The sequence below is a fragment of the Neoarius graeffei genome, chromosome 24, assembly GCF_027579695.1.
Source record: "Neoarius graeffei isolate fNeoGra1 chromosome 24, fNeoGra1.pri, whole genome shotgun sequence".
Lineage (NCBI taxonomy): Eukaryota > Metazoa > Chordata > Actinopteri > Siluriformes > Ariidae > Neoarius > Neoarius graeffei.
In genome coordinates this window covers 3,835,093-3,858,543 of record NC_083592.1, presented here as the reverse complement: position 1 = coordinate 3,858,543, position 23,451 = coordinate 3,835,093, and the positions used below count along the sequence as shown (strand labels likewise).

The window sequence follows — 23,451 nt, the reverse complement described above, 5'->3', positions numbered from 1 at the left end:
TACGAGAAATTGACCTAGTTGCCAATGATGTTGAGCGATTCGATCCTGAGAATAAAAGAACAAACGTGAATGATTATTTATGAGAAATTGACCGATGCCTGATGGACCTACCGAAAGCCACAATGCGAGAGAAACTCAAACTGATCTGGAAGACCTCCAGTAGCAGCGTTCATGCCCTTTTAGAGATGCTACCCCCAAACATTCGCGATAGTTATTCGAGACTTCGCAACTACATGAGGGAAGAATATGCGCCGTACACGGACGAAACCTCCGCGACATTGTGTGCATTACAAATCAAACAAAAACGGTCTGAGGTGCCTCGTGAATATTATAGACGGCTACGTACTGCCTATTTCCAGGGTAGTAGTGCACCAGGCTTGGAAGAAGATAGAGGCTTCAGATCCATCTTCTTACATAACCTCCACCCAAGCGTGCGGACTCAAGTCGCACTGACGTGTCAACGAGGTACAGTAGCTATTTGATGAGGGATACTAGGCGACTAGCCCAAATGACCTGGGAGACCATCGTCAAAACTGCAAACAGAAACGATGATGAACCCAGAGTCCTTAGTCTCCAGGGTGCAGATGGACCCCCGCTAGCCTTAGAAGGAGGCGAAGCTCCAAAAGGGGGAGCCCCCTGGAGAAATCCCGGTCCGAACCGCCCCTTGCCGAGCCATCACCAGGGTGAGCAAAAAAATCGGCAAGGTAAGGCCAGGAGGGACCGAAGGCAAGTCCACAGTGACTATGGCAACCGCCCATCATGTGAAAAGGGTTGTAGGGAACAAGGTGGTTGGCGGCAAGATCGTCATCCCTGCTCTGGCCAGAAACGGCAGGAGCGTTCCGACCGTTACTGTAAACGTAGGGGTAGAGATGACCGATACAGTGACTCAGACCAACCTGGTGAGTTCCGCTCAGAGCTGGACTCTTTAAAAGCCCAGTTGGCTGAGATTAAAGAACTGTTACAAAAGAGGTCAGACCCCTCAACAGATAAAACAAAAGAGCCCAGAAGATAAATAGAAACGAGGGTAAAAGAACAAACGGCCTACTACGACCGAAAAGCCTCCCATCACGAATATCAAATAGGCGACAAAGTCCTATATTTTAACTTTACCAAGCCGGTAGGAGTTTTAAAAAAAAAGTTCCTACCACATTGGTCGGGACCTTTTGATCGTAGGAAACTGTCCCCCGTCGCGTATCGCATTAGGACATCCAGGCCTAATCAAACGCCCTCATATTGATTTCTGTAGCAATCCAATCCAGCCTTTGAACAGTCCTCACTCCAAAAGGGGGGGACGACAGTTAGGCTCATCCTGTCCACCTAGCTTGTAAGCCTCACTCACCATAAGCGTACACTGACATTCCCAGTCACATTCACCAGCCCAATACCTTTCCAGAAGATTAGGTTTACCAACCCAAACACTAATACTTCTTTTCTTCCTTCATTTCTTCTCTTTTCTTGTTTTTATGCACTGGAAATTAAACACTAATAGTTTCATGTTTAATGTTTAATTTTTTTTTATATAGATGTGATTGTGACCTAGTTAGCTAGAGTGATTATATGCCCAAAATGCCTATAGCCTGATTATATGCCCAAAATGCCTCTGCCTCCAACTGTCTTACTGGAACTCATGAGTTTACACAGTTTTCACAGGACACCATGGACTGTACAGAGCAAGGCTACCTCAAGGACTATGGACACGATGGACTGTACAGTACTGTGCTCTCAGTGCTACGACTCCGTCATACCCCTGAGACCAAAAGGGGGATTGTAGGTACAACAGCCCGTCTCTCTTTAAAAAACTACAGATCCCACCAGCCAACTTCCGCGTTGACCTACGTCACGCCTGGGCGGGATCACCTACGTCACTTCCTCCATGGGCACATAAGTGACTCAACCATAGTCCATCTAAGAACTACAAATCCCATCAACCAGCTTCCGCGTGACCTGCGTCACGCCGGGGCGGGATCACCAACGTCACATCCTCCATGAAGGCATAAGTAACGGAACACGTTTCCGCTCTCTCTCTTTTCCGTCTGGAGCAGCTGTCTGGACACAAAGAGATTTGCTCTGCTGAGCAAACCAGATAAAGACGTCTTTTCTTTTCTTTCTTGCAAGATCCACGATTTAGCGTGATTTCTTTGTTTACCACTGGCCCCGATAAAAATCCAGAATCGCGCGATTTTAAACTCAGATAGACTTACAACCGGTTTTGTTTGTCTATCAGTAACGTTACCAAACTGCCACCCAAAGCAGTTTTAATTTAAAGTTAGGAGCGATCAGATTCCTCCTAATTAAAGCGCTGTGCACATTATTTGATCAGAGACTTCTTTTCATCACGAGCGACCACGCGTCGGACAAAGAAATCCTCTGCTTTCCATGGAAGCAACTCACATGCTCCACAACGGCGAAACTCTAAAAGTCTCGGAACATCTTCTCATAATCTCACGTAGAGACGAGATGCTGAAGTAAGACTGGCATTTGGGCAAAACCTAGTCTTAGGAATTAGCTTTTATGAAGCAGTGTGAATTTAAACTCAGGAACGGTTTAATTGTGTACACTGTAAACACTTAGGATGTTGAATTGATTGATTGTTCTATTTTGTTTTGACCTCTGTTGTTTTAATAGATAGGCTGTTGCATGCTTTCTTCTATTCCTTCCTAACACTCTTAATTTCATTCTTACACATATTTTGATCTCATCAAGGTTTCAGTGGATTTAGTAATGTATAAGCTAGTGAATTAGCAATCAGAGCTAATTCTTTTGCTGTAGGCTACAGGCCTCTCACACACACACACGTGGAGTTAGCTACCAGAGCTAATTCTTTTGTTTCCACCACGTGGACACAAACACATCTTAGCTAGCAATCCATGCTAACTCTTTTGTTCAGGCCATACACAGGCTAACTCTTTGTTCAGGCCATGTGGACACACACACACACACACTGTATATAAGATTTCAACTGCCATTATTAATTTTTATCTTTGTTATAATAAATCAAATTATTGTTGAAACTGTGTGTTTATTGTTGTACCAATATTTTTGAAGTACCCAACCTCAAAGAATTCCAAGGTGCATATGAGTTGTGTAATATGGTAAGTGATCATAATAATTTGGAATATACCATAATTTAGTTGTTTGATAATTTATTATTAAGCACCAAAATTAATGGTATTATTAATGAGACTGATTCAATGAGAACGATTCAATGAGACTGATTCAATGGTATGATTTAATAAGACTGATTTAATGAGATTGATCACTTAATTACCAATTGCACCTACAGCAATAATGACAGCAGAGGTGGCTACTAGGAATGAGTGAGTACACCATTATCTGTATCTGTTCAAATCAACTAAATTATCTATATCCGTACTCTGAATGGGGCTTAACCCGGAAGTGGGTGTGGTTTAACCCAGAAATAGGCTGGTCTTACCCCAGAAGTTGTCTTTTTCGCCGGAAATTTATACGAGTTGAACAGAAGTTTCTATATGTATTGTTTATTAGAAAACTATTTACATAAAACCTCCGAATTTAGCTTCAGATAAATGTTTTTGATCACAAGAGTCAGAGAACTATTTACAGATAAAGGTTTTATAAACAGAACATGAATAAACTTCAGTGAATCAATGAACACATGCAGGATTAAGAGGTCTGAAGTAAAATGCATCAACTCGAGTTTTCGTACTCAACATAACTTTTTTTTTTATTTTATAGAACAAAATATATGAACAGGAAAATATTATCTGCTTACCGATGTTCTGGACGTCCCGGCGCTGCTTGGTGGTGGATGCAGGATGAATTCTCCCACAGAAGCAAAAGTTGGAGGGAAAAAAAGGCGGGAAACCCTCCCAGATAGCAGAGGGACGTTGAAACGGCGCCGATTCTTGGTCAGAATGGTCGGTTTCCGTCGTAAGTCAGAAAATCAACGCTGAAACGGCGCCGTGAAACGTCGATTTCTCCGCCATCGGAGAAGGTCGATTTATCACTGTTGAATCACCGTGGGTAAAGGTTGACCTGTCGACCGTCAGAGAAGGTCGAATATACGATGTTGAACCATCGTCACTTTTGCCGGCCAGTTTTCAACATTGGTAGGATGAGCAACTAATTGTTCAGAATAAATTCTGGCCCGTAGCCAGGGGGGATCGGAGGGTTCGTTCGATCCCCCCCCGGACACACACGCCCCTCAAGATTACTCAAGATTTATTCATTTGTTCATGTCCGATGAATATTGATTCACATTTAAATTTACAATATCAAATCCAGACTAAAAGTAGACTAAGTGAGGACGAGTTAGAAAAACGGGTTCATTTCTCCTATGTTTATGTTTACACGTTTTGTTCAGACTGCTTTACACCCCAATCCAGTGGGTGGCGGTAATGCCCCCATTAGACCCCTTTCACTGACGTCACCCGAAACCGGAAGTAAACAAACCCTGCGCCATATTGGAAGACCAACAAACTCGTGATTAGGGGGAAATAACGGCAGCGCGCGGTATGTGAACCCACGAGGCACTCGGTTCATCAAAAACCTACAATGGTAAACTTTTGTGCTGTGTTAGGGTTCTAACAAAGCTGATGGGAAAGGGGAAAAGAAGTCTTTCTACAGAATACCAGCTGTGATTGAGACACAAGCAAACCAAGGAGCTTTCTGCCAGGAGACAGAGAGGATTTAGCTGCTTTATGCAGAGCGGATCTGAATACTTCAAATCTATTTTGTTACTGGTAAGTCACTAGGCTAGAGTGTTGTAGAACTTTTTTTTAAATGTTTACTGAATAAAAACATCCTTAATTTTATCAAATATACTCTACTCTATATTTCATTTCTTTCTTTTGTTTTAATTTTCCTCCCTCCATCCCTCTTTGGATTTTAAATATAGTTTTTCCCCATGTCCAAATAATTCAAATATATATAAATGAAAACAGATAAGTAGTAAATTAAAAATAAATTATGAAATAAAAAAATCCATTCTCCCTTGCCCCGAGTCTTATCATATGGGTCAAACCCATCAACCCATAGCCTACTGCTGACTTTCTTTATCAATGCTGCATCAAATTAATTTTGGTTATGTTTTTCTGTTTCCATGTACAGGTGTCTGCGCCGCAGGAGGAATAGGCCACAATTATAAATTATAAATAAATCATAAAATGTTTCTAAGAACTTGTTCGTGTGTTCTGTTCCTTATAAATGTTAAGTTATGCCTCATTAGATAGCTTGACAAACATTAGGAGGGGTGCATTGTTGCATGCATTTTTATATCCTGTTGTACATAAAACAGGACGTAGCCTACGCACACTGATATAAATTAAGTTTCACTTTCATGGTTGAAGTATGCATGTGTGTGTTCATTCTAGGCAAGAGCCCCGATGCTTTATTGTTAGCTAGTTTAATTTAGCCTGTTTTGCTTAATTTGTAGCCTTCCTGTTGTACATAAAACAGGAAGTAAAGTTGGATGAATCATCGCCGAAAATTAAACTATAAATCGACCGAAATCCGTAGTTGAATAAAGGGTGAAAGGGGGTCTATTCTCTGTTGGCCACCATCCACTTTTCAACGTCGTTTCAATGCAAACTCGTATGAGCAAAGCGGTGTTGAATCAACGCCGGTGATCCACGATGATTCGACGGTGTATGGTCGAAGAACATGCCTATGATTCCCCGTCGAATCAACGCCCTTTTGCTATCTGGGTTCTCCCACGCAGCCAAAAATGTTAAAACAGTGAAAAATGAGCATAGATGATGCAAACACACACAAACGCAACAAAAACTAGACAGGGACACTCTAACGAGTGCAAACCCCGCCTTTTCCCTATTAAAATACATTGGGCGAAAATTTCGAAGTTCTGCCTTGACCTTTGACCTCCAAAATTTAATGGTTTCCTTCCTGGGTGATTGGCAACACATGTACAAAATTTGGTCCAAATCGATCCATTGGTTCTTGAGATATCTTGCAGACACACAGACAGACAGATACACACACACACAGACTGACGCAGGTGAAAATAATAACCCCTCCGACTACTGTCGGCGGGGTTAATGAACACAAGCACAAAACAACGCCTCGCCTACTGAACCGATATGAGAGTGATTAGGAGCTCGCGAAGTTTTCCTCACTGACAGAGTCAGAACTGCACGTGCTGGGTTCGCGGGTTTTTACGTTGAAGCGCGACCGCTGAACTCTCTTGATCCTCGTTGGATAAATTTATGTCACCCCATGTCAGCCAGTGAAAGAAAAAAAAAGATAAAACTTACTGTTGATAAAAAACAAAAATTCATTATGAGTTAATAATGCAATAAGAAGTCATAAATATTATATAAAAAGTATGTGCCCAGATACTTTTTAAATCTATCTATCTAAAATACAGTAGTTTACTTTTCTATTTACAGTACTATACCGGCTATTGTGATTTTCTTTACAGTAACTGTTAAAAAGGGCCACTTTCCTTTAAGACACTTTACCTTTAAGGCATGGACTAAGCGGCAGCGCGAGTTAATAGTGCCAGTTCATAGCGCGAGGAGAGAGCAAAAAACTGCAGCGTGGCTCGAAGATGCAACTAGGACTTTAAGTTTATAGTCAATTTGTGTTCTATCATTTTGTTTGTTCCTCCACGAAGTGTGCGTCTCTAAAACCACACACACACCACCACAGACAAACAGACAGTATACAAATACCAGTGACATTGCAATTGTATGGGAAGATTAAAGGACATTTATTTGAAAGAAAGTTGGATCCCTTTATGTTGAACTCCATATTAAGAGTCCTGACCGACTCTCAATAGCGTCTGAACAATCCAAACCAGCTTACATTAATACCCATCAACAATTTGGTCCTTCGAGCCGGATAAAGCAGATAGCTGTTTGAAGATGGAATATCCTGAGTCACAACCCAACTCCAGATCTGCATCACCAGCAAGCCAAATCGAGCCAGTAAACCATCCCATTCTTCCTCAAGCCAGAGAACTGATGCAGAACTACATGGGTGACACAGAGAAGAACCGCCCGTTGTCTAAGATACACACCACGCGTCAGCAAACCCACGAAACCCACATCACTCTGAGTAATCAGAACAACGCGATGTCTGAGTTAGTTGCTGCCGTACAAGAAGTCAGGCAACAAAATGTCACTCTCCAGCAACAGTTTGAGGACCTCATGAGTGAGCTAAGATCTCCACGCCCTCATGCTACCCCAGTGTCATCACAACCGTCTCTGCTGCCGAAGTCTGAGGTGTACAGCCACCCAACATCCCGCCGGACAGAAGCGCCTGGTTCTGAGTATGAACATTCCTACAATCATCATCTCGACCGCCACTACAGTGTAGCAAGTGACCACACCCCTCTCCAATCCTCACAGCATCCAAGAGAAAGCTACGCTCTCCGTTCTAGCATCACTGGTGGAGACCGGTATGGTCAGAGAAGGGAAACACATTCCTTACATACAGACTACGGCACAAGAGGCAATAGCGCTTTCGCCACAGAACCCGGTTACCCCTTCTCTCGTTCTCGTCGTATGGATATGTCGCCTACACGTGAGAGCACATACAGAGGGCCCAAAGCAACTATACCGTGCATGACTTCACCTGACTCAAGACAGTTTTCCAGGATGAAGACGGCACTGGAGAATCTTCTGCCAGATGACGCCACAGAGAGATATAAATACCAGATCCTCACTGACCACCTCAAATGTGAGGAGGCCCTTCTCGTGGCAGATTCATATCTTAACTCCAGGCACCCATACACAGATACTATGCTGGCTCTCACCAAGATGTATGGGCAACCACACAAACTGGCCCTACAGCGGATATCAGAGATGATGGATGGCCCAAGTATCCGTACTGGTGATGTGAAGTCCTTCAGCATGTTCGCTCTACAAGTACGCTCCCTAGTAGGCATGCTGGAACAGCTGGGGAGAGGAGGCGATGTAGAACTACTATGTGGTTCCCATGTGTCAAGGCTACTAAGTAAGCTACCTTATGACCTTACCTACAGTTTTAAGAGGTACATCCATCCCAGGAGAGTGGAAATCCCTACCCTGGTCGACTTCGCTGAGTGGCTTGAATATGAGCTCGAAATCCAAGATGACAACGGGAAGCCCCGTGGTAAGAATGAAGAGCCCTATAACAGGAAGAGAGATCAGAAGCGAGAGTCCAACCACGGTAATAAGACCACGACTGTTCTCCTGGGTACGGAATCCACCTCCAAGCCCAGTACATCGGTAGCGTCCTCGGCAGTTGAGCCTTCAGCCAGTAAAGCCACCAAGGAGCAGAAGGGAAAGGCCTACTGTCCATATTGTGACAATGACAAACACTTTCTTAATAGCTGCGCTAACTTCAAGCAACTTAGCAAAGAACAGAAGGTGTCATGGATAAAGGGCAATAACCGGTGTTGGCGTTGTGGCCGTGGCCACCAAGCTGCTAAATGCACTCTGAAGGCGCCCTGCAAGACGTGCAACAGGAGACATCTGCTTGTTCTGCATGAGGTTAACGATAGAGCAGAGCATGAGGCTCAACCCCCAGCAGAAGTCCGAGCAGAGAGCTGCCTCGCAAATACGGTTAACAAAGTTTTGTATGTCGACCGCCCCACATATGACTGTAAGGTGCTACTGAAGATCAGTAAAGTCATCATTAGGAACGGGAACCAATCCATGGAGGCTTACGCTGTCCTAGATGATGGTTCAGAGAGGACGATTCTCCTCCATTCTGCAGTACAGAAACTAGGCCTTGTAGGCAAACCAGAGAAGTTGGCCCTCCGCACAGTCAGACAGGAGCTACAGGTCCTCCATGGGGCGGCCATATCGTTCACTATATCCCCAGCTTCAGAGCCCAAGAAGAGGTATGAGATACAGAACGCATTCTCTGCTGAGCAGCTAGGACTAGCTGAACACACCCATCCTGTGAGCACCCTCCAGCAAAGATACAAGCACCTGGCTGGGCTGCCCCTCCAGTCCTTGAATCAAGTACACCCCATGTTATTGATTGGCTCTGACTACACTCACCTTATCACGCCGATAGAGCCCGTACGACTAGGCCCTCCAGGTGGACCTGCCGCCGTGAGGACACGCTTAGGATGGACGTTGCAAGGACCAGCACAAGACATCAACCTCAGTCATGGAGCACCACAGTGCCTCTTCACAACAGCAGCTTCTACACCTGATCTGTTCTCATGTGTTGAGAAACTGTGGCAGTTAGACGTGATTCCTTATCGCAACGAGAAGGTGGTCGTTAGGTCACGTCAAGATCAAGAAGCCATGACTCTGCTCCAAGAGCAGACCGAGAGAGTGGATATCTGTGGTGTGAAACGGTACGCCACACCCCTCCTCAGAGTTAAGAACATGCCCCGATTACATGCCTCACCAGAGGCTGTGCTGCCGCACCTGAGGGGTATCGAGCGCCGGTTGGCAAAATCTCCGGAGCAAGCTGCAGCATACCAAGCAGAGATTCACAAGCTAGAGGAAACAGGATATGCTGTAAAGCTGGAGCCACATCAGATCGAAGGCACCGAGGAGGCATGGTATATACCACACCATATAGTCCAGCACAATGGAAAGAACCGGGTGGTCTATAACTGCTCCTTCCAGTACCAAGGCCTTAACCTGAATGATTTTCTACTTCCTGGCCCTGCTCTAGGCTCCTCTCTGTTGGCTGTACTGCTGCGCTTCCGACAACATGCAATCGCCTTCAGCAGTGACATACGTGCCATGTTCCACCAGGTACGGCTGCTCCCCTCTGACAGACCACTGCTGCGGTTCCTTTGGAGGGACCTGAATCGTGACCGTGCACCAGATGTTTACGAGTGGCAGGTACTCCCTTTCGGCACAACCTGTAGCCCTTGTTGTGCGACATATGCATTACAGAGGCACGTGCATGATACCACTGAACCAGGGGACGAAGTTCGAGCTGCCATCGACCAGTCCTTCTATGTGGATAATTGTCTACATAGCCCTACCTCGCAAGAAGCAGCCAAAGCCCTTGTGGACAGACTGCAACATCTTTTGGCCGAAGGAGGCTTTGAGCTCAGGCAGTGGGCCAGCAATGACCCATTTATCATCAGCCACCTTCCCCCTGATGTGAAGTCCACCAGCTGTGAGCTGTGGCTTAGCCATGGCCAGACAGATGTACAGGAGCCAGCCCTTGGCCTACACTGGAACTGTAAGTCAGACACGCTCTCGTACAAGACCCGCAAGGTGGAATATTCTGTTGTCACCATGAGGAACATATACAAGGTTCTAGCTAGCCAATATGATCCCCTCGGATACTTGGTGCCATACACGACGAGAGCTAAGGTCCTGGTGCAGCGTTTATGGGACAAGAAGCGTGACTGGGACGATCCTCAGTTGCCTGAAAAGCTACTGGACTCCTGGCATTCCTGGGAAGCAGAGTTGGAACATCTCCCTGAGATAACACTTCCCAGGTGCTACTCTACACCAAGAATGGACCGTTCAAGCAGCATACGAGACATCCATGTGTTCTGTGACGCCTCAGAACAGGCTTATGGTTCTGTTGCATATATCAGAACCGAGGATCCAGATGGTGAAGTCAAGATCTCCTTCCTTGCTGCACGGTCCCGGGTGGCACCTTGTAAACAGCAGTCTATTCCAAGACTCGAGCTTTGTGCGGGTCTCACTGGAGCACAGCTCCTAAAGGTCATACTAACAGAGCTGACCCTCCCAATCAACTCCAGCACGCTCTGGTCAGACTCTTTGACCGTCCTCACCTGGCTGCTGTCAGATTCCTGCCGCTACAAGGTCTTCGTGGGCACGCGTGTAGCGGAGATTCAGGAGTTGACAGGATCTGCCTCCTGGCGTTATGTCCCAACTGGGGACAATCCAGCCGACGATATAACCAGAGGTCTCTCTCTTAAAGTCATGTGTGACGACCATCGGTGGGCTTATGGTCCCACATTCCTGAAGTCACAACCTGCTCAGTGGCCTGACCAACCATCTTTCGTAGTTCAGGAGCCAGAGTGCGAGTTGAAGCGGGCTACGATAGCAACGGAAATGGTCCTGGCAACCGTGGCCTCACCGCTCCCAGATCCAGAGCAACATCTCGCCTTGGGTGACTATCTGCAAGCTGTTGCCCATCAGCTTCACGGGGCGGCCAGCCCTAACGTTCCCCTCACCGCGGATGCCTACAAGTCTGCTGAGCTAGAAGTTCTGCAACAGGCCCAAAGAGACTCGTTCCCTGATGAGACTGCCCTGCTCAAAGCCGGTAAGCCAGTAGCAAAGTCAAGCCGTCTCCTGTCGCTCGCCCCGGAGCTAGATGAGGCTACTGGTCTGATACGGGTTGGTGGTCGGTTACGCCGCAGCACTGACCTTGCCTCAGATGAAGTTCACCCTATCGTCCTCGACCCTAAGCACCCTTTCACCAAATTGATCATCCAGGACTATGATGAGAAGTTGTGTCATCCTGGGCCGGAGAGGGTATTCACCGAGATCCGAAGACGCTACTGGGTATTGCATGGGCGTGAGGCAGTGCGTCGACACCAGAAGAGCTGTGTCACATGTCGAAAATGGAGAGGACGTACAAACCCACCAAGGATGGCTGACCTTCCACCATCGCGGCAACGCATCTTCAAGCCCCCCTTCTACTCTACTGGTGTAGATTGTTTCAGGCCCTTTGTTATCAAGATTGGTCGTAGGAACGAGAAGAGGTGGGGGATACTTTTCAAATGTATGACCACCCGTGCTGTCCATCTAGATCTACTCAGTAATATGGATGGTGACACCTTCTTGATGGCTCTGAGGCGCTTTATAGCGCGACGAGGAAAACCCTATGAGCTCTTGTGCGACCAGGGCACAAACTTCAGAGGTGGAGAGAAAGAGCTCCGGCAGGCCTTTGCCGCTCTCCATCCGGAGCTCCAAGACCAATTGGCCAGCGAGCAAATCAGATTCGTCTTCAACCCCCCAGCAGCTCCTCATTTTGGAGGTTGCTGGGAGAGAGAGATCCGTTCTCTCAAAGCAGCACTCCGTGTCACCATAGGGGCTCAGACTGTATCTGAAGAGGTGCTACGCACCGTCCTCGTTGAAATCGAGGGAATCTTGAATTCCAAACCCCTTGGGTATACCTCATCGGATATAGCTGATCCTGATCCAATCACCCCCAACTGTCTCTTGATGGGACGGCGGGATACTTCCCTACCCCAGGTCGTGTATGAGGGTCCAGACATGTTGGGTCGAAGAAGATGGAAACACAGCCAAATATTAGCAGATCACTTCTGGAAGCACTTCCTTATGCACTACCTTCCAGGGCTCCAGGCTCGTCAGAAGTGGCGGACCGATACGGCGGAGCTACAAGTAGGTGAAGTCGTCATGATTGTCGACAATCAACTGCCCCGTGCTCTCTGGCCAGTAGGAAAGGTCGTTCAAGTTTTCCCAAGAGCTGACAAGAGAATCAGATCAGCGGAGGTGTCAGTGAAGGATAAGAAGTATGTTCGGCCTGTAGCAAGACTGATCAGTCTTCCTGTGCTTCCAGAGGAGAACTGATTGAAGCCCTTTTTTTTGGGTGCGAATTCCCTCCGTGAATTCGGGGGCGGCTGTTAAAAAGGGCCACTTTCCTTTAAGACACTTTACCTTTAAGGCATGGACTAAGCGGCAGCGCGAGTTAATAGTGCCAGTTCATAGCGCGAGGAGAGAGCAAAAAACTGCAGCGCGGCTCGAAGATGCAACTAGGACTTTAAGTTTATAGTCAATTTGTGTTCTATCATTTTGTTTGTTCCTCCACGAAGTGTGCGTCTCTAAAACCACACACACACCACCACAGACAAACAGACAGTATACAAATACCAGTGACATTGCAATTGTATGGGAAGATTAAAGGACATTTATTTGAAAGAAAGTTGGATCCCTTTATGTTGAACTCCATATTAAGAGTCCTGACCGACTCTCAACAGCGTCTGAACAATCCAAACCAGCTTACATTAATACCCATCAACAGTAACGCTTTGACTACTGTGATTTTGTCATGTGGACAAGGTTTTATTGTAAAATTTACAGCATTCTACTGTAAAAATCATACACAGTAATTACTGTGTTTAATACAGTAAATAACTGTAGATTTCAAAGCCATTTTTTACAGTGACCAGCCCTCTCCACCTCCTTGTCCTTCTGTCTGTTCCATCACTCACCCCACCCACACATTTTCCTGCTCGTCCAGGGAATCAAACCCATGACCTTTTGGTCCCAAGCCTGCCTTTTGGCTAACCTTTAGGCCACGGCTGCCCAAACAGGTCATAAGGTGTGTGGCAGTACGCCTGTTGCACACCTTATTTTAACAAGATGATAATGTTTTAACGACACAATGCAAACCCACATTCTGCACACACTACAAAGGCGTGGCTGTGGAAGAAGAGGGCGTGTCCCCTCTGTCCCCAATAGAGAATGTGTGGAGAATTTAGAAATGAAAAATATGACAGTGACGACCCCGAACTGTTCCACACCTCAAGTCCTGTTTACAGGAAGAACGGGACAAAAATAACACCTGAAACACTTCATCATTTGGAGTCTTCAGTCCATAAACAGCTTTTAAGTGTCGGGAGAAGGAACGGGAACATTATAAAGTGGGAAATAGAATAGAATAGAATGCCTTTATTGTCACTATACACATGTACAATGAGATTAAAGCATCTCCAATAACAGTGCAAACAGCATATATAGAGAGAGAGAGAGGAAGGGGGGAAAGGGGGGGTGTAAGGTGCACAGTCTGAGGTGTATGTGTTGTGTTACACATTATGGAGTGAGGTATTGCACATATAAAGTATTGCACAGAGACAGTCATATTATAAATTATTGCACGAGAGAGTCACATTATAACATAAAATATTACACATTATGAAGTATTGCAAGGTGCACAGACTTGAGGTGTATGTGTTGTGTTACACATTATGGAGTGAGGTATTGCACATATAAAGTATTGCACAGAGACAGTCACATTATAAATTATTGCACGAGGGAGTCACATTATAAGATAAAATATTACACATTATGAAGTATGCAAGGTAATGTAAGGTGCACAGACTTGAGGTGTATGTGCTGTATGTAAGGTGCACAGTCCTGAGATGTATGTGTTGTGTGTAAGGTGCACAGACTTGAGGTGTATGTGCTGTATGTAAGGTGCACAGTCCTGAGGTGTATGTGTTGTGTGTAAGGTGCAAAGTCCTGAGGTGAATGTGCTGTGTGTAAGGTGAGGTGTATGTGTTGTGTGTAAGGTGCACAGTCCTGAGGTGAATGTGTTGTGTGTAAGGTGCACAGTCCTGAGGTGTATGTGTTGTGTGTAAGGTGCACAGTCCTGAGGTGAATGTGTTGCGTTTCACATTATGGAGTGTGGTATTGCACATTATAAAAGTATTGCATAGAGAGTCACCTTACAAAGTACTGCACATTATAAATTAGTAAATAGTAAAATAAATAGACTATAAAGTCAGAGCATATCTGAGTTCAGGGCGGTTATGGATTTTGGAAAGAAGCTGTTTTTTAATCGGTTTGTCTTTGTCCTGATGCACCTGTAGCGCCTCCCTGAGGGCAACAGGTCGAACAGATCAAAGCCAGGGTGGGAGCTGTCCTTGATAATGTTCTTAGCTCTACTAAGGCTGCTTTACTGTAACAACTTTTTTTTAAATGTGTTGCAATAATCAAAATTGAAATATGTGTTTATTTGGAAAAAAAATATTCATGAGGTAAAACATCAAATAATGTGCTGTTGTATAGTTTTAAGTGCAATACAGGTCAAAGAGTATTTACAAATCATTGTTTTCAGTTTTAATTTCAACTCAACATACCATCCCAACTTTTTCCTGATTTGGGGATGTAATACAACATTAATAATAATAATAATAATAATAATAATAATAATAATAATAATAATAACGCCTTTCTCAAACTCAAGCTAGCAATACAATTACAAAATTAATTAATAGATAAATAATAAAATTAATTAATTTAAATATATAATTCCACCAAAAGCAGTCAGGATGTAACTCCAGTGGCATAGCTGACCACACCAAAAGGTGCACAAAGGTCTGTCCCACACCGCCTGCACAGCCACCACGAAGCCATCGGGCAACATCACTCAGGTGCCGTGGATCCAGAAATTGAGCACAGAATCATCACTGCACAGAGCGCTGGGCAACCCCGATGTTAAAGAGAACAATGAGCTGACTGCAGTCCATAGTGAACAGCACAGGCATCATTCATGGTGAACCAAGACCTGAAGGAAACCGACGTCCAAAACTGGGTCCAGAGCTACACCACAACTGGCAGACAAAACATTCATACAAAGAACAAACATCAAACTATACAAACACTAAAAGCAAAAAAGAGGGGAAAAAAGAAAAATAAAAGCTCCAGTGAGAAGCGGCAGCCAAAACGCACACAACGTACTCTCAACCGGAAACGGAAGCTATGTGTTTATTGAGTCATCATAAGATTGACTTGATTGTAGTTTATACACTTTCATACTGTTTGCAGTGCTGGTGACAACATACAACTCTGGAAGAACATATTTGGAAAATATATTGGCTCATTATCTCATCTCATTATCTCTAGCCGCTTTATCCTTCTACAGGGTCGCAGGCAAGCTGGAGCCTATCCCAGCTGACTACAGGCGAAAGGCGGGGTACACCCTGGACAAGTCGCCAGGTCATCACAGGGCTGACACATAGACACGGACAACCATTCACACTCACATTCACACCTACGGTCAATTTAGAGTCACCAGTTAACCTAACCTGCATGTCTTTGGACTGTGGGGGAAACCGGAGCACCCGGAGGAAACCCACGCGGACACGGGGAGAACATGCAAACTCCACACAGAAAGGCCCTCGCCGGCCCCGGGGCTCGAACCCAGGACCTTCTTGCTGTGAGGCGACAGCGCTAACCACTGCACCACCATGCCGCCCTTGGCTCATTATCATATCCATAAACTTTCCACATACATAGCACATTTACTGAAGCACTTAATATTAATTTATTAGCAGATAAAAATGAATACATGGCTTTCTCAGGCACATAACCACATAAAGGATAATCAAGAAAGTTTATGGCTCAAATGTATGGCTGTAATAATTACTGAGCACCACGAGATGTCGATGTGCTCTTAGTTTTAAAAGCTCCAAAGCTTCAGCTAAGTTCCTGGCGCAATCAGGAAAAAACCTCAAAAGCGTCACAAGCCTTCATCTGCCCATCACTATGAAAGACAATCAGAATCTCTCAGTATCAGATATTTTCACATGGTCTATTTACCCCAGACCTCTTAACCTACTATGTACCACCAGATGGCCAACTTAGACCAAAGGTTCTTGAGTTTTTGCTACTGCCCAATGTTACCACAACATTGCTAGATTATTATCTGATAGCCAAATATACAACATGTGTATCCAGAATTTCACCATGTCCGCCTGTCTTTCTGATTTTCCTCTGAGATACCTGTAGAGCAGCGTAATTCACTGAATCAGCCTCCTGCTCCTGCAACGATACAGACGACACGTCAGAGCAGCTACATTTCTTACCGCTTTCATTCCTCTATAGAAGAAAACTGATCTGCAGTCAGTAGTTACAAGAAGGATTCGAAACAGTCAGAGTCTTGTGTATACAGACAGCGTCCTCTAATACTGTTAGTATGAAAGATGACCAGAAAAAAAGCCCATTGTTATGGTTTGCATCTGTACAACACCATATTCTGCACCATCTCATAATACAACGTCAAAACGATCATTTGTCATATTTTAGGAGGCTGTCAGTAATTCATAGGGCTACTGTATTTTATTTTATTATTCATATTCTCAGATTTACCTCATCATCATGTTTATCAGCGTTATCACCTAAAGAAAAAAAAGAAAAACTTAACAACACTTTTTATTATTTTACCATTATATATTTGATTTTTTAAAGCAGGGTTATTATTACACTGAACTTTTGACAGCAGAACTTTACCTCTGTGTGTTTCTCTGTGCTTCAGTATGAAGAAGATCAGGACACTGAGAAGAATCACAGTCACTGCACCGAACACCACAGTCAGCACGAAGAACACAGGAGAACAGACTGAACCTTGGAAAAGGGGAAATAATTTGCAACAGAATCATACTTAAAATTGAAAAATGGAGATAATCATGTACAAATGTAAACAATTTTATAGAGACACTGCAAAAGTTTTTTTGGAAGAACGGGTAAATAACAGACCTTTTGTTCTCTCTGAGTTCTTATTTGTTTTATTTCCATCTGGAAAAGGAAATATTTTTTAACCTCAAAACATCTCAGTGAACTTTTACAGAAATTATTCTCTTTGTATAAATTTACCTTTCACATGTAAAAAGGTCGAGTTGCTAAAGGCCATTATGACCCGTTTCATAAAGCTGCAGTAATACAGTCCTGTATCAGAGACATTTACTGCGGTGATGGTGAGAGACGTGTTCTTCTCATGAACAGACATCACTATTCGCTCACTTTCAGTAAACAACTCACAATTCTCTGATGGACGAGACGCAAAAAACTGTTTACACCCAAGAAGAAGTGGAACTGAACCACTTATGTGTTTATACCAGAAGATGCGACCTGAAAAAATCAGCTCATGTTGGCACCAAACAGTGGCGTTATCTCCAGCTTCCACCTCCACAGTTAAAGAGCACAGAGTCTCTGAGAGCAAACCTGCAACCCAGAAAACACACAACCTCATTTCTGAAACATCACGTATTTGCCTTATCAATATTATAGAGATCGATTACATTCACGTTAGACTTCAGCTATTCCACAAGTTTCTCAATAAATATTTTTTTTATTTTCTGTAATGAACTTTAGACACTGTGGAGTTTAAATTAGAACACATTACTCACTGTAGAAATGAAGGACACTTTGAATATTCCTCTAATATTTTTTTACAGCTTTAATTGGTTTTGTTTTATCTTACAGAAGACATTAAGAGACAGAATCGCAATTAATACTTTCTGCTGTGAAGTTTGACTGTGCTAGCATTAGTGTGGTATATTCAGACAAAAATTAGATCTTGGAGGTCTTGACATTTTTTGTTTATTGATTAATGCAATTAATAAAGTCATTAACACTCACCAGCCATGAAGAAAGACAAAGGCAAAGTCATAAACTGAAGCATTGCTGCTGCGTACCAGGTGAGAGAGGAGGAGGAAACTGTCTGATGGGCAAAACAAATGATTTATATGTGTTGGGGGTGTGGTTTACGTTTGACCAGATCTCAGTGTGGTTTCATGACTGTAGCACAGGGACGTTAATATCATAAGTCTAAAGCGTAGCTCGTTCATTTAGCTATATAACAACTACATAGGTAAATGTAACGAGTCTGTATTTTCTTTAAAAAAGTATAGTTTGTTTTTCATGAAGGCTGTCTGGCAAAAGCTGGTGCATGTCAGCCAGTTCCCCAGGGTGGAGTGAACTCTTAAAGTGTGATTTGTGTCCAGGTGGACTCATAAAAACACTGTTAATAATAATTACAATGGAGGTATACTGTGGCTGTATAGTGCACTCAGATCACTGCTACACTCTAAACATGCAGCTGGAGCTTCACTGTAGAGTTGATAAAAGTTACTAGAAGTAGGAAAGTGTGACATCTTAATAATTACAGCTGAAAACCAGTCAGTTGGCTAAAACTGGCAAATTAATCAGCCTGGGTTCAGTGGCATCGTGCGGTGTTGCTGGAGGAGGTGGTCGACCATCTAGCGGCATTTCCAGGAGCAGGCACTCCCACCCCTTATCTCACTCTCTCTTTTCCTTCTCCTGTCTTCTTGCCTCTCCCCATCCCTGCACGATGGAAATGGGGGCCAATTCCCTGAAAGCCTGCTCCCTGAACCTGTGTCCCTCCTCATTTTCCCTCATCCCTTTGTGCCTCCATACCAATGCTGCCACTAACTCCTTCTCTCTCTCTCTCTCTCTCTCTCTCTCTCTCTCTCCACAGGTGGAACTATCCATGCCCACCAGGACTAGGACAAAGGGGCAGGTCCACAGGCATGGCTGGAAAGTTGGGCATTTCCAGGATCAATGTCTCCTTAAGGAGGAGAGGATTCTGATCCACATTCCTGACATGCTTTGGGCCTCCACTGATACAGCAGGAACATACAGAGTGACCGTGAATATTCAAGGGGGTACACACCAGGCCTTGATGGACTCATGGTGTAACCAGGCCACAGCTCATTAAAGCCTGAGTTAGTCTTGCATTGGGAAATGCACAGTTGGTGAAGGTGAGGTCTGTACATGAGGATGTTCACAAATATCCACTGGTGCCCATCACTATTGAATTTAGGGGCAAAAAGTATAGTGTGAAGGCCGTGGTTAGTCCTTGTGTCACCCTTCCACTCATACTGGAGACAAATTAGCTGGGGTTTAAAATATTAGTGAAGCATTTATTTGTGGATGGGTCCTGCTGCAGCAAAACTCAAGGGGGAGCAAGAAGGTCCTGGGTTTGTGCCCAGTGGCTGACGAGGTCCTTTCTGTGTGGAGTTTGCATGTTCTCCCCGTGTCTGCATGGGTTTCCTCCAGGTGCTCCAGTTTCCCCCAAAGACATGCAGGTTAGGTTAACTGGTGACTCTAAATTGACCGTAGGTGTGAATGTGAGTGTGAATGGTTGTTTGTGTCTATGTGTCAGCCCTGTGATGACCTGGCGACTTGTCCAGGGTGTACCCCGCCTTTCGCCCGTAGTCAGCTGGGATAGGCTTCTGCGACCCTGTACAGGATAAGTGGCTACAGATGATGAATGGATGGATGGATGTTTTGTTTAACGTGAATAATTAATCAACATGATTGTGTACGTGGCAGCATGGTGGTGTAGTGGTTAGCACTGTTGCCTCACAGTGGGTCCTGGGTTCGAGCCCAGTGGCCAGCGAGGGCCTTTCTGTGTGGAGTTTGCATGTTCTCCCCTTCTCTGCGTGGGTTTCCTCCGGGTGCTCCGGTTTCCCCCACAGTCCAAAGACATGCAGGTTAGGTTAACTGGTGACTCTAAATTGACCGTAGGTGTGAATGTGAGTGTGAATGGTTGTTTGTCTCTGTATCAGCCCTGCGATAACCTGGTGACTTGTCCAGGGTGTACCCTGCCTCTCACTATAGTCAGCTGGGATAGGCTACAGCTTGCCTGCGACCCTGTAGAACAGGATAAGCGGCTACAGATAATAGATGGATTGTGTATGTGATTGCATATGAAAAATACCACACTACCACTTTTTGGCCAAGTCAATAAACTATGTTTCAGTCTAAAACAGGAGACTAGGCAGGTTTTGTGTAGCATTTATACAGCACCATCCCCCCCCCCCCAAGAAAAAAAAATCAAAGTGCTTTACAAAATGGCAATTATATAAAACAGTTTGAGTGCCTCATAATTGACTGCACCCTCCTGCCTTTAAATAGCATCTTAAATGAGCCACACCCTTAAATCCTTATGGAGCCCAGCTCTTAAGGGAGGTGGTATCTGGCACTTCAACCATTTAAATTTGAGGTGGTCCACACAAGCCTGGGGCACAAATCATGATGGCGGATTACCTCTCCCACTTGTTGAACCGTCAGGTAATGCGTGATGATCCTCACCTGTGTCTTGTCACTGCCAGTCTACTTATTTGTGTCTCAGTGTGCTTTCAGTGACTCCCGTAACTAGCGAGAGAGAGATTGCTGACGGAGCTTGTCTGACATGCACACCACACATACACCCATACACATGCCAAGGAGTGTGAACTTAAACTTGGCGGAGTGAAGGCCGTGAGACTGTAACGGACCTTTTTCTGCTGGTTTGTCCTTCTTGTTGAGTTTCTGAAAGTGCGCTGAAAAGCGGACTGAATAAGTGAAAGCCTGGAGCTCTGGTAAAATTCCACCCGTCTCCCGAGTCTTCCTCCACTCCCTCACACACCGGGCTCGACAATGTTTTAATGCATTTAATGTAGAATAAAAATTAAAGTGCTGTTGTGCTGGTAATGTTATTAATAACAGTGTAACTTCAGTGAAAACTAGTTTTACGCATGAATGGTCTATCTTAATTGTCTTTCATAAACAATGTAGATGTAAACAGTTTATTGGTATGGCCTTTACTATTTATTTAATTATTTATTCAGCATGGGGTTGAAAAAACACTCAAGTCTGAAGAAGACAATACAGATATGACTACAGAATGGTCTGCTGCTTAGGGCGGTTAAAAATTGTTTGCTTTTCATGAAAAAAATTTTATTTGGGTCTTTTTATACTAATCATATGAAGAATGTACATTTAATAGTTTATATCTGTTTGTTTGTCCCTCAGTAAACCACTGGCTATGATCGAAGGCCAACTCTGGAAAATAAAGTTTGTATGTGTGGTTTCGATGCAGCGAGTGGAGAGAGGAGGCTGCTTGTGGTGGTGCAGTAATGAGAGCTGTGCATCAGTTTGTGGTTGGAAAATATTCTGTTGTGCATGCCTTTCTGTGAAATGGACAGATGCTGCATTTGTTTGAGCAAACGCTTGTGGTTTATGGTCTGGCTCTCTGTAGCTGTTTAGAGACGCTTCTCGTCCAGTGTTGACTTTAAAAAAAAAAACTCTATACCTATTTGGTCCTGTGGTACAATTAATCAACATCATTGTTTTTTAAATGGATAAGGGAATCTTATGATACAGTTGGTAGATATGTGTATACAGAAAAACAGTGACTAGATTAAAAGTAGAGACTCAGCTGACTCATGAAAAAAAAAAAAAAACACAACCCATTACCTGTTGTAGCTTTCAACTTCGCCACTGACTCGAGCATGACACTTTAAGGGAAGGTCCTCTGTGGCCTCTATTTTTCAGTGTAAGACCCTGAAATTTAGAAATATAAATTGAGGACAGGTCTTAATCCAGGTTTTCTGGGCCTAAATAATACAGAAATACATCACGGAGGTCTCATCTCATTATCTCTAGACGCTTTATCCTGTTCTACAGGGTCGCAGGCAAGCTGGAGCCTATCCCAGCTGACTACGGGCGAAAGGCAGGGTTCACCCTGGACAAGTCGCCAGGTCATCACAGGGCTGACACATAGACACAGACAACCATTCACATTCACACCTACGGTCAATTTAGAGTCACCAGTTAACCTAACCTGCATGTCTTTGGACTGTGGGGGAAACCAGAGCACCCGGAGGAAACCCATGCGGACACGGGGAGAACATGCAAACTCCACACAGAAAGGCCCTCGCCGGCCACGGGGCTCGAACCCGGACCTTCTTGCTGTGAGGCGACAGCGCTAACCACTACACCACCATGCCACCCATACAGGAAATATGATTCACCTAAAGTGAAGCGAAGTTAATTTTATGTTCAACTCGAGGCTGCAACTTGTAATTACTCACCTACAACCAGGAAAAGAAATCAATAAAAACAGGATGCAATGATCTGGAAATCATGGAAATCAGATATCAGATATTGAAACTGAGAAATTTTATTAATTTCTGCTCATTTTGAATTTAATGCCAGAAATAAGTCTCAGAAAAGCTGGTACAGGGGCAACAAAAGACTGAAAAAGTTGTGGCAGCGGGGGCATGGTCAAGCATCGGTCTGTGACCGGAGGGCGGAGTCAGGAAAGGTAAGTGGCAGAATCACTACACCTGATGTCAATTAACCTGTGTTTGTGTGTCTTCCCAGCGACCACACCCTATATAAGGAGAGAGAGAGCAGAGGAAGTGAGCTCTCTCCCCAACCAGACGACTTGTGTGTGTGCATGGCTGAGAGAGTGTGTTGTTGCATCTGAAAAGAGCAAAATAAAACAAGTTTGGAACTTTATTCTGGCCTGCCGTCTTTCTGTACTCCACCCCCTCCTACGAACTGCTACAGTGGTGCCGAAACCCGGGATGAACACAGGAAAAGAACAGCCCCATGGAGTCCTCCTCCTTCGCAGACCTGGTCCACGCCCTCGCCACGGCCCAGCAGAGCCAGCACCAGGCACTAGTCACCCTCCGAAAGGAGCAGGAGCACCGGTTCGAGGCCCTGGTGCTGGCACAGCAGGAAGACCGACAGGTGTTCCGGCACCTCCTCGCGTCGGCGGGGTCCACCACCTCCACCGCCGCGGGCCCTTCTCCCCTCACCCTCACTAAGATGGGCCAGCATGATGACCCCGAGGCCTTCCTCACGCTCTTTGAGCAGACAGCAGAGGCCTCAGGCTCCTCGCTGATCGCCGGCTGGTCTACGTGGACCTTCACCGGGCCGTCCTCCAGCGGGTGGGGCGCACCCCTGAACAACAGTGACAGCGCTTCTGCTCTCTGCGTCTAGAGGAAGTCGGCCGGCCGTTTGCGTTTGGCCAGCAGCTCCGGGACGCCTGCTGGTGGTGGTTGAGGGCTGACAACCGTGATGCCAAGGGGATCAGCGATCAGGTGGTACTGGAGCAGTTCATCGCCTGCCTACCAGAGGGAACCGCAGAGTGGGTCCAGTGCCACTGCCCGGCGTCGCTGGATCAGGCCATCAAGTTGGCAGAGGACCATTTGGTGGCTGTTCCGATGGCAGGACAGCGGACATCCTCTTC

General features: G+C 45.0%; 2 protein-coding genes across 4 annotated transcripts in view; both read right to left on the bottom strand.

Annotated features, from left to right (window-relative positions):
- LOC132872764 (class I histocompatibility antigen, F10 alpha chain-like) overlaps positions 1-23,451 on the bottom strand; it is a 318,444-nt gene that overhangs the window by 245,323 nt on the left and 49,670 nt on the right. The window lies entirely within an intron of this gene.
- Positions 14,879-18,108, bottom strand: LOC132872471 (uncharacterized). The gene is made up of 7 exons (XM_060907315.1): positions 18,045-18,108; positions 17,280-17,627; positions 17,163-17,201; positions 16,917-17,030; positions 16,776-16,804; positions 16,410-16,448; positions 14,879-15,288 (listed from the first exon to the last, which is right to left on the bottom strand). Exons 1-7 carry the CDS (start codon positions 18,085-18,087, stop codon positions 15,172-15,174), a joined length of 729 nt encoding a protein of 242 aa, XP_060763298.1. The 5' UTR covers positions 18,088-18,108; the 3' UTR covers positions 14,879-15,171.